The 12,505-nt window shown below is 35.4% G+C and overlaps 1 protein-coding gene across 1 annotated transcript in view; it reads right to left on the reverse strand.

Annotated features, from left to right (window-relative positions):
* The window catches only part of ADGRB3 (adhesion G protein-coupled receptor B3), a 453,898-nt gene that overhangs the window by 409,504 nt on the left and 31,889 nt on the right, over positions 1-12,505 (reverse strand). The window contains exons 5-6 of the mRNA XM_077767234.1: positions 5,350-5,514; positions 4,498-4,662 (exon numbers count right to left, since the gene is read on the reverse strand). Of these exons, the coding sequence (XP_077623360.1) occupies positions 4,498-4,662; positions 5,350-5,514 (330 nt within the window). The remainder of the gene's footprint in view (positions 1-4,497; positions 4,663-5,349; positions 5,515-12,505) is intronic.

Raw genomic sequence — 12,505 nt, forward strand, 5'->3', positions numbered from 1 at the left:
GACTGATTTCCACTTTCTTGTTAATTTTATCACCTAATATTTATGTATTTATGTATTTATTTATATACTTACTTATTTTTGCTATAGGCAATGTTTGGATAATCTGCAAAGGGTAATCAGCAGTATCATCAATGTCACTTGAGAGTTTGTTAGAAATGCAGATTCACAGGCCCCTATTATACTTACTGAATCTGATTATCTGGGAATTTGGCTTAGGAACCTGTGTTTTATTTTTTATTAAGATTTTTTAATATTTATTTATTTTTGAGAGAGAGACAGAGACAGAGAATGAGTGGGGGAGGCGCAGAGAGAGAGGGAGACACAGAATCTGAAGCAGGCTTTTAGGCTCTGAGCTGTCACACAGAACCCAACGTGGGACTTGAACCCAGGAACTGCGAAATCATGACCTGAGCTAAAGACGGATGCTTAACCAACTGAGCTATCCAAGCACCCCAAGAATCTGTGTTTTAACAAGCTCTCTGGAAGATTCTTATGTCTGCTAAAATTTGAAAGTACAGGTCTGTATAATTGAGGAGAGGAACTCAAGGAAGTTAGGAAGCTTAGGTAAGCAACCTTTGTGATTCTTTCTTCCCACCAAAGCTAAATTAAAAGAAAATCACTTAGAAACCAAATGAAAGTCTCTCTTGGTCTCCAGGGAAAACATAATCTCATTAGACAGCAATGTTACAGAAATAAGGAACAGTCACTCACGGGATGGCATTTCTCCTAAGTGAGGAGGGGGCTTCTATTTACCGCATTACAGGGCGTAAATTCTAAAATGAATGCACTACAATGTTCAATACAAGTTTGAGATTACGGACATTGCTGCTGACTACCTTTGGTATGAATACTTAGAGTTAAATATCACAATAATTGCTACATCTCTGGTCTATGGAGTATCTTCAGGACATAAATGTACATACATAAATATACTGTGTACATCTATGATACGGTTCTCTTATTTCCCAAGTTTTTCTCAGCACATTCACCCTGTAGGTTTACTCACCACTTGCAGACAAAACAACTGTAACTCCAAAAAGAGCATTTTATGTACAAGTTAAGTATAACTTCTACCTGTGAATAGTTGATCCCAACTAGCATTACTCTTAATGACTAAGGAATAATAGATCTAAGAACTGGGCCTAGGAATAGCCAACCCCTCCCCTGGGAACAGAGCAAGGAGTTCCCCAGGAAGCCTCAAAGTTTACATAGGCCAATCCACCAGTAACATCAGTAACATCTGCCTTCTGAATGATATTAACCAGGGAAATATTGGGGAAAACTACAAAGGCTAAAAATAGTCGGTTTTCATATTGTAGCAACACAAAATCAGAGAGGCTATTACCTTTCTACTATTTTAACCCTAAAGTCTGCGGATGTACAATGAGATTAAGATAAATGAAATCACTATTTGGTGAATTGGGCCAATGTAAAAATTAGGCAACTTAATTGTCTCCCTATGAGCTACTCTATTCCTCAACTAACAGTATTTAAAATATACATATATAATTTTTTCATCACTCTAAGTCTCTTTTCTTTTGAAGACAAAAACATTATCTTATTTTTGGTAGTGGTGCTCTTTTTAATACATGTATTTTATGTATTTAATAGTAAAAGAATTTTATTCTCTTTGGGAAAATATTTTTCATTTTCCATTTTTAGTAGACATCATAACAGCTTTTGATTAAATCCAGCTGATTAATCATTATTTTCATTAATTATCCAGACAAAGATGTGCGTACATTATACTTCTCCTTCCTGACAACAGAGGGTCTCTTGGCAAACTTGATTAATTTTTTTGCATCCAAATTAACTGAAGCATAAAAATAAATACTAGTAGTTTCCAGCAATCTGAAGAAAAATTAATGATAAACATTAGGAAAAATAATACTAGAAAAAATACATTGTTTTACAAGAAATATTTGTTAAAGCTTTGTCATTGACAAAAAGAAAAAAATGCCTTAGTAATTGTTGAAAAGATATGTTGTCAACATTTAATTTTAGAGCAATATAATGGTGGAAATTGGGATTACTTCTTATCATTTTGAATTCATATGGCCCCAAGAATTAACAAAACTAATTTTAGATCTTTTTTAAGCTCTAAAAAAACCTACTGACAGATCATTACCATTAGAGTCTGGTATGCTGGACACAAAAATAATGTATATTGACCACAGGGAAGCAATTGTGCAGAGTTTGAATGCCAATACAGAAATCAAACCCACTATGGGAAGTTTAGTTATTTATAAATCATACTCTCTTGACAAAATAATGTGGAATGAGATGATTGCACATAGAACAGAGAAAGGATAAAGAGAAAGGAAATCTTCCTTTATTTTGATAAAAAGAAAACTCTATACAGATGCAGAGGTATATTTGAAATTGACAATCATATATAATTTTTGATGGATAACTCCAGTTTGTATAAAGGAACCAGTTTAAGATATTTTCAAAAGCTTGGCTCATATATTCATTTATTTTACTCCTGTCTAAGCACTAATTTGTGGATTAGTTAGCTTATTTCAATAATTCATTTTCATTAGAAAACATTTTGCGGCACCTAAGTGGCTCAATCAGTTGAGCTCAGACCTCAGCTCAGTTCATGATCTCACAGTTCATGGGTTTAAGCCACAAGTCGGGCTTTGCACTGACAGTAAGTCTCCCTCTCTCTCTCTGTTCCTTCTCCCCACAAAAACAAATAAATATTTTAAAAAATTTTTAAGAAAACATTACTTATATATGTGGAGGTGATTTCAAGAGATTTCAAATTACATTATTGAAAAGAGTAAAATGAAAACGCTAAGGTTAATACCATATGCATGGGTGCATGTGCACATATACATACACACACATATATATAATACAAAATAATAGTTTTATATAATATTTTTTCATGAAGCCAGCAAACAAACCTAGAGTGTAAGGTAGAATAGCTTTTTCGTAAACAGATATGTAAAATGTTTTCCAGACAGCAGGTGGCAATCTTTGTAAATGTGATTGCAGCAACAAAATTTTTAATTCTACATATGCAGATGAAAGACAGTTTTAAATGGCCAGTTAAGATCCTTGGCATGTTCACACTAGTTTAGATAACTTCAAATATTAAAAGGGTCTTATTTAATCATGTCTTACTGTTCAAATGAAATTTCTTTCTGGGCAAATAAGTGTTTTTGTTTAATGTTTCTTAATTCTTATGGAGCACAGGTGGGATTTCACACTACTAATCTTGTATAGGCATCCTCAACAAAATTCTATTTGCTGGTTACTTACCATTCTGCATTCAGGTGGTCTAAGAATTAACAAAGCTAATTTTAGATCTTTTCTAAGCTCTAAAAAAATCCTACTGACACACTGTTACTCTTAGAGCCCAGTTTCTATTGGTATTAATGTTGAACTGTGAGAAGTCTTTAGAATTCTAACTATGGAGGAAAACAAAGCTTTGACTCAGGGATATTTCTTAGAATGCCTTGTTTGTTTTTTTCCCAAACTGATGTAGTCATGTTTGGAAATCCATTGCTTTCTGAACTGAAAAGGAGCCTTAAACATCTGTACTCTCCATACCTACTGGAGCCAGATAGCCAGAGAGATAAGCTAGCTTGCCCACAAGGCATTACTAGCAGCAAATAGCCTCTAATAGGATCTTCAAATTCTTTTAAGTTCAGCACCTCCTTTATATACAGCTATGAAACTTAAAATTTTCATCCTATCATCTTTTTAGTATGTTTATAATAGTTTTACCTATGATGTACTTCTGAAATCATAATTTTCATTTATTTATTGAGTCCTCAGTATGTCAACAATATTTTATGTAATGTATGTACAATTAGGAAAGAATCTTTGTTGTAAAATGATCTATTAAAATATATGACCAGTAATCTAGGCAGTTGTTGACTTTTCATTTTTTTCTATCCTTATATGTAAAATTCTTTAATATCGTAACACTCCCATTCTTTTACTACTAATTAAGACCTTATGTTTTCATTTTAAGATGCATTCCTCCAACAGAAAATGGGACAAATAGGGCAAAGCAATGGGATGGATTCACAGTAAACTTTAAAAGTTTTTGAATTTTAATATCATCTCTTTATTTTCTCACTCAGCTATCTATCACTTATGTCTTTCTACTTCTATCATAAGTAATCTAAGGCAACTGGTTTTGTGTTCTCACTAAACAAATACTTTAAGAACACAGTGAAAAAAAATAGTACCACAAACTAATTTAAATCCTGTCTAGCCATGTTATTATTCAATGTGGCTTCCTTTATATTATCACATTTTTCAATGTGATTTTGCAGCAAATAATTTAAAAACTCATGGACGAAAGAGTCTATGACACATAAACAGGGGAAACCCCATACGTTACAGAAACAAGTAAATTGCTACTTATCATTAACAGTCCTTCAGCTGAGGAAGTACTGCCCTTAGTGACAATATTTTTAATCCTTTTTTCTTAGGTAACAAAATATTTCCATTGGGATAGACTCAGTTCATTCTCACCAGGACATCGTTGCTCACTGCATCTTCTCACTTCTTCACCAGTTCCTTCACATTGCTGTCCTGTTATTGCTGCACCCTGACAAGTCCTTATTCGCCTTTCCCAGCCGCCATCACAGGACTTGGAACATCCACTCCAATGACCCCACTGATTCCATTGACCATTGGCTGTAAGAAATGTGTCATGGTCAATGGCAGTAGTACTGCAGCTGTTTTGAGAACTTTTAAATCTGAGGACCATTACTGTCTATTCATTTTTTATTAATCTATCACCACAAATAAGCTATATTCAGGTATTCGGCTTGCTAGTCAAATATAGAGCACTTCGATTAATATAAGTTTATATAAACCATAAGAGACTCTTAAATATAGAGAACAAACTGAGGGGTGATGGGGAGGGTGGGGAAGAGGAGAAAATGGGTGCTGGGCATTGAGGAGGGCACTTGTTGGGATGAGCACTGGGTGTCATACGTAAGCGATCCACCATGGGAATCTACCCCAAAACCAAGAGCACACTTTACACACCGTATGTTAGCCAATTTGACAATAAATTATATTGAAAAAAATAACGTAAGTTTATATAAATTTGTCAGAATCTTCAAATGGACATTGAAATTTACTTGTAAAAAGGACAAGTTCAGTGCTAGACTTCATCAGCTTAATCTGTTTTTAATCTAAGAATCTCCAGAATTTTGTTGCTTTATTAGTATGGCATACAGTAGAATGAGCTCTGGTACAAGTGGCTTCATTTACCAGAAATGCATAATTATCTAATTATTCCATGGTGGTCTGGCATGGTCCTGGCCACATTTTATAAATGGCAGGCATTCTTTAAATGTAGTGATCAGGCCTCACCTGTACACTCAGGGTTATAGCACTCTCTGCTTTCTGCCCAGGGCCCTCTGCATTCAGAGCCCCCATGAGCTGCTGCAGTACACTGCCTGCTTCTCTGCTGAGTCCCATTCGAGCACGTCACTGAGCACTGACTCCATGAACTCCACTCTTGCCACTGCCCATCAACTGCCAAAGTAGAAAGAGAGATAGTATAAAAAGATGGTCCAATAGAGAGGGGTTTACAGAAAGTATAAAGTAAAATTAACCTTGCAGATGAATCCCAACCAGGGAACTCTAAGTGAATACAATGGAAAGTCACATTGGCATTAGATTTTATTACCCCCAAACTATTATTACCTTATTTTCTCATTTCTATTTCATTTTAGTATCCAATATCTCTTTTGAGTCACTAGTGCTTCAAAAAATATTTATTGATTACTCAACAGTGTGAGATCTTGAGCTAGGATATGGGTACACAGAAAAGTGAATACAATAAATCCTGACCAATAACTCATAGAGTTCATTTTTAAAGAAGGAATGAAACAACTACATGCTAAATAAATTGTATAGCATTGTCTCAAAGGATAATTTCAAGACACTCTAAAGGTTTGGAGGGTCTGGGGTGTCTTCCTGGACAAAGTGAAGTTTCAGGCAAGTCGTGAAGAATGAGAAATAACGTGATAGATATTACGAGAAATAGAGAAATAAAAGACTATGAATCCTACTCTCAAAAATTTTGTAATTTAGTAGAAGAATTACATTATGCGCACAAATACATAAATAAAAGGTTAAAAGCGGTAACATCTTAACATGGCACATAAAGTAAATTATCACATCTACTTAGGGATAATTATGTTAGGTTACTATGGTAAGATCTGGATAATTTAGACAAAGGAGACAGCACCCACAAAGGCATAATCCTATAGACCATAAAGTGAGCAAAGGAATCAGGAAAAAATATCTACACAATTTAGAATGCATAAACCAGAATATAAGTATGTTAGGGGGCGCCTGGGTGGCTCAGTCGGTTGAGTGTCCAACTTCAGCTCAGGTCATGATTTCACAGTTCAAGGGTTCGGGCCCTGCATCAGGTTCTGTGCTGACAGCTCAGAGACTGGAGCCTGTTTTTGATTCTGTGTCTCCCTCTCTCTCTGACCCTCCCCTGCTCATGCTGTCTCTCTCTCTCAGAAATAAATTTAAAAAAACATTTAAAAAAAGTATTATAAATGCTTTGGTATATGACTGTCTGCTTTTTTCCCCGTATCATTCTTTGGTTCTTAGTTTCATTGCAGTGAGAGAGAAGTCACCATAAATCCAAAATACCAATATAAGATAACACTGCTGTAAGAACTCATCCACCCATCCAAACAAACAAAAAAGCTTGGCAGAATATGAGTAAGTGTTGTCAACCTAATTTCAGGTCTTGCAGGTGGCTACTAAAAAAGAAGATTGTTTAATAGGTATCTAGCTGTATTTAATAAACCCCTTGTGAGATTAAAAATCAGGAAATACCAATTTAATCATCTCATTCATGTAATTTTAGCATTTCACTTCATTAAAAGTACCTGACATAATCCTACTGGCTATGTAGTCCATTTGCCAGACAAAAAAGAAAAGGATAGTGAATCAGTGGAATGCTATATATTTTCCATTTCTCTCTATTTTGGCTTTAAAGATGACTGCATTTCTCACTTCAGAAGTTTGCTTTTCAAAGATAATACCTCTTGAGCTTGCATAATGACCCTCACTATCCTAGGCATTCCTAGAAAAGTTTACAAAAATAAGATTCATACCTGCACCTTATCCTCTATTGGCAAAAGAATATAGAGGCATTCAAATTTGTGACAACATTCAGAAAGCAACACATAAACAAAGACGAATTAGATGATTTCAACCTGATTGAGTGCTGAGTGACTAGAAGAAAGGAATATGTGATGTCCTTGAGAATTCTGGCTTGAGGTAAACTTGTAGTTATCTTTATTTTTTTAAATGAATCTAACAGTTACAGTCTCACTGGCAAAGAAGAGAGGATAAGTCTTTCCAGCTAAGAAGATGTGGAGTCAGGTATGGGCAAGTCAAATGTGGAAATCAGAGAGAAGATAATTTGGCAGGGTGTTGTGTTATCAGTGAGGAATAAGAAAAGACCTTGCTGAAAAGAGATTAGGAAAAATGAGAATATTTGTGAAGTGTTTTGCTCAATAGGCTTTTCCTGAAAGAAGACTGTGCATCACCATTAGTAAATAATAAATAAATAACATTTTAAATTCATACATTTATAGTATTAGTCCTTTCTGCCAATGTACACATTTTGTTTTGATTGAAGTTCAAGAATGGGTTAACATTAAACTTTTGAGGGACTTTTTGAGGTTCCACACTACCAAACACATCAACAAAACATATATTTTAGATAGGTACGGTTTTGCTTATAAAGTTAGTTACAGAAAAGAAATAGCAATGAAACTGAAATCATATCAAGTGGATCTTTTCCATGTTCAATTTTACACTGAAAACTAGTTCCTTTTACTGAACATTAGGTGCACCATTATGAAAGATCTTATTTGGCCATGTAACTGAGACAAAAGAGGAAAACCCAATATTCTTTTAGAATGTTAAGTCAAAGTTACTGGGAAAATTGAGACGTTAGAACCAGAGAGATATGTCAATTTAATTTAAAGCATTAGAAAACAGACATACATATGAAAGAATTTCTTTTAATGCCTAATGTAAGGGACATTATTTTATTTCATTTTTTTTCAGTTTGACATCTTTAAAGTTAGAAAATAAATCATTTTATTGTTTCTTTTTAGGGACATGAGACTCAAGACCTTTCAGGAAATGGCAGAGTTATTTTACCAAATTGGAAAAAGTCAAGGATCTTGAGAGGTGTAAATTAAGAGTTTTGTGTTAGAAATTTAGCCATTTCCAAGAAGGACATATGTATTATATTTTAGGTATAAATGTCAAGATATTTAAAAATAAACCATTCATTATATGATCTATTTTATATTTATTTTTATAATCACTTTTCTAAGTACTACAAAAAAATGAAGGTTTTTATCTGATGCTTTGCCGAGAATCCTTCATCCCTGCATTCAGGTTTGCTTTCCATGTGATTGAGTATGGAGGCAGCAAAAAAAAAAAAAATGACCCTTTTCTCCACCTTCCACCTGCCTATACCACAGACTTGCAGCATCTGTAAGAGATACACTCCAGAATCATTGCAAATCCACAAACTTGAAAATACTTCAAAGCTTTCTTTCTAAAACTGTGTTCCCATTGAAAGATGATTAACATCTTATCATTCGGTCAGAAGAGAGTTCTCAATAATTAGGGAAAATGTAAACACTCTAAACCTCTTCTTGGGGCCCTCCAACACACTCATAGGCAAAGGAATACAAAGAAGGTTCACTGTGACTCTGCCAGACTCTGGGAAAACTGTGGTGATCAAGACCCACCAAGCTCGGCTCTCATGAAACATATAGTCTGAGAGGGGAATGAAGACAGATGATAAACAGGTAAATAAATGCATGGACAAGGGAGTTTCAGCCAGAAGTGTTATAGAGACAATGTGATGAAAGACGACAACGTGATAGGGTATGCTCAGCCATGCCTCTAAGAAAAATAAAACAAAACAAAAAACACATTCGAACTGAGTCCTGAGTCATTAACAGGAGGCAGAAATGTGAAGATCTGTGAAAATTTTACACAGGTGCCAAGTCCTGAGGCCAAGAAAATTTTGTGTACTCCAGAAAAGAGAAAAGGCTGGGGCTTCTGGGGATCACAAAAAGGGGGAATGGCTGACTGGCGGACTCAAAAGTATGCGAAGCCAAGTCTGTGGGGCCCTGGAGCCCTTGTGACCAAGTAAGGTCAGAAGCCATGAGAGGATTTTAAAATAGAGACGTGATGTGATATAATTTATACTATAACGTCGTGATGAGAATGAACTGTACAGGGGCAAGCTTCAGTGTTGTGAGGTGGTGGGGACTATGCTGCAGCCCGGACAGAGGGGAGAGTAGTTTAGATTATGGTGCCATCAGTAGAGACAGAAAGAAGTGGATGAACTTGGATGCTGTCTAGATGTAGAGCAGATAGGCTGGCAGTGGAGTATAGTGAGACAGAGAATCCAGGTGGACTTTTAGATTTCTGACTTACCAAAACAAGTAAATGGTGGACCCTTATGCTGAACTGAATTAGACTAGGATTCAAACACGTCAGGGTGTATATAGCCCTGACATCAAAATGTCTATCTTGAATATGTTGAATTTGTGATGCCATTATAATCATAATGCAGGGAGTCATATATTACATTAACACTGTTTAAAATTAGGCCTCCAAAATGTATTTGAAATGTAATCATCCCTCCTCTCTTTTCCTTTTTTTGGAACATTATTTGGTAAATATTGGATTAAATTACATAATTTCTTCTATAATATGCAGCTCGTTTAAGAATTAACACCTTCTTAGGCTTTTTCTGTTTCTCTTCATTTCTATCAGAAGCATTTGAAATTGTATTTTTTTTGTAGTGTTATTTTTCAATTTAGAGATTTCAAATGCCTATTACTATGAACCATCCTACAAAGGTGACTAAGAACAGAGAATAATAAGGCTGTGTTTTGAAGCTGGGAGAGTGCTGAGAGATCAGTCTGTCTTACCATCATGCAGTGTGCTTCCTTATACAACAATGTCACCCCGGGGACAGTTAAAGCTTCGCTTCAGCAATGTGATACATTACTACATTTTCTGGACTCAGAATAATTAAAATTGCAAATTCTAAATTGCTAGATTCCTGGGGTTTACTTCATTATATGAACTTCCTCCTGCCATATATAGACAGTTACTATTGTGTTCACCTGGAAGAAAATCCTGTCTCCCACAAACAGAGGCCAAATTAAATTCTGTGATACATTTTAATGAAAATACTGTGTTTCAATGTATTTTCACATCTTTACCAATAACTGCTGACAAATTAGAATAGGTTGGAGAACAATAACCACAAGATCAAGCCATGATTATTTTGGATAACAAAAATATCATTTTGGCAACTGTTTGGGGTTCATTATTGCTGATTGATGAAGTTAGGTATACTTGGGGAGAAGAATTCTATCTTGCGGTATAAGGCTATCTGATTTACTGATGGCAAATTTGGAAAACTCAGATTTTTACTGAGTTGGGAGTTATCTAGGGAACTGGAAAGACCCCTTAAGGGTATAAGATTGAAATGTGACAAGCCTACCTCTTGCTTTGGGCATAGGCTGGAGAGCATAAACCTGGTTCCAATTTGCCATTTTCAGATAAATCACAAACGGAGAAAAACCACCATGAAGTATCATCTAAAAAATTAAAATTGGGGTCGCCTGGGTGGCGCAGTCAGTTAAGTGTCCAACTTCCGCTCAGGTCATGATCTCGCGGTTCCTGGATTGGAGCTCTGCATCCGGCTCTGTGCTGACAGCTCAGAGCCTGGAACCTGCTTTGGATTCTGTCTCCCTCTCTCTCTCTGCCCCTTCCCTGCTCATGCTCTGTCTCTCTCTGTCTCTCAAAAATATATAAACGTTAAAAAAATTAAAATTGAAAATAGAAGCAAGTTATCATGGTAAGGTCAATAAGAATAAACAGATAGTTGGGAAATAAATTAAGACAAAGTTTACATGAGAAAAAAAATCTTAAATAATAAAAGAAAGCAAGCCAGGATTAATAAAGATACAATTTTTAAAAGTCTCATAAGCTAACACTGAAAGATCGCTAGAAAAATGCTAAAAATCTGATATGACACAAAATGAACTCAAAAGCCATACAACAGACTAGAAGGTTAAGAAGACAAAAATGCAAATTAATTAAAGAACAGGTTAATGAGATAGCATTTGAACTTCAAATTTTAACATTCTCATGCAGAGACAACCAGGAACTTTTTAACCAAGGTCAGGCAAATGTTTAGCATCTTCCACTGACTGCCCTCACTGAAAGGATTCCCTGCAGAGGAACTGTGGGCAGATCACCCCCTCACAGATGCTGAGGAATCAAACTTTAGGTCAACAAGAGACTGAAGCCTCTTGCTGTAGATAACAGAGATACTTGGGTCCAGCTGTGTTTCTGAGGACTTAACCTTGGGTGATTCTTTCATTCTTCTTAGGGTTTGCAAAAGAATTTGAATATATCTGAAATATGAAAATACAACCTGACAGGATCTCTCTGAAAGGTTCTGGATTCATAGGAATGCATTTCTCAAATGCAGGACTTATCAACCAGTGTGACACAGCCCAGCTGCACAGACTGGAATTAGCCCTTATATAGGTACTTCTCCCTAGTATGAACTAGGCAGAAGTAATCTGTATGGGGCCAAGGTCAGGTCACTACAAAATGTGTCACTTTGGCATGTTGATTATTTTAAATAAAAGTTACTTAAGAACCAACTAATGCAAAAGAGTACTATGCCCCTCCCCTTGTCTCTAGAAAGTATAAAGTAAATCTCCTATGTGAACCTCCCTACACTAGGTACCCTCCCTACATTAGGAGGTAAAGAGACACCCTTACCACCAGAAATAGGAGCTGTAGAGCCTAGAAGGCTAGATAAATACTTCTTTGTTACTTTTTTCTAATGTACTACCCCAGTCCAAATTCTGTTTAGAATTCTTTATTAACTGAAGCTCCCAAACTTAAATTTTCTTTGTCATGTCAATTCCTCACAAGTTTATTGTCTCTGTCTAAAAAGTATAAAAACTGCCTGCCTTGGTCATTTCTTTAGGACTCGATTTCATTATTGGGCCTCTGTGTACATGTAATAAAACTTTGGATTTTTAATCTTAAACCAGCCGGAAGACCTTGAAGGTTAGAAGGGAAAATGTAAAGTCCTCCTCTATAAATCTCTTTGAGTCTGTGATTAAGGCTGTCCATAAGAAACAAAAACTATCACAATGTCCTGAATTTATTTCACCTATTTCTTCTAAATCATTTAAAGTAATACTATCATAAAAATCATGATAAATATCCTCCACTTTAAATTGTTTTATACTTTTCAAGATTCTATCAACTAACTTTAATCATTTAACAATCCTCTAATACAGCGGGGTAATGAATGCTGGCTCCATTTTACAAATAAGAGAAGATGAATACATTGCTTAAGTAAATATTTATAATTAAAGATTGGGATTGAATCTTAATCCATGTCTTATGAATTCCAGAC

This window comes from Crocuta crocuta, unplaced genomic scaffold (assembly GCF_008692635.1).
Source record: "Crocuta crocuta isolate KB4526 unplaced genomic scaffold, BGI_CrCroc_1.0 scaffold518, whole genome shotgun sequence".
NCBI classification, from domain to species: domain Eukaryota; kingdom Metazoa; phylum Chordata; class Mammalia; order Carnivora; family Hyaenidae; genus Crocuta; species Crocuta crocuta.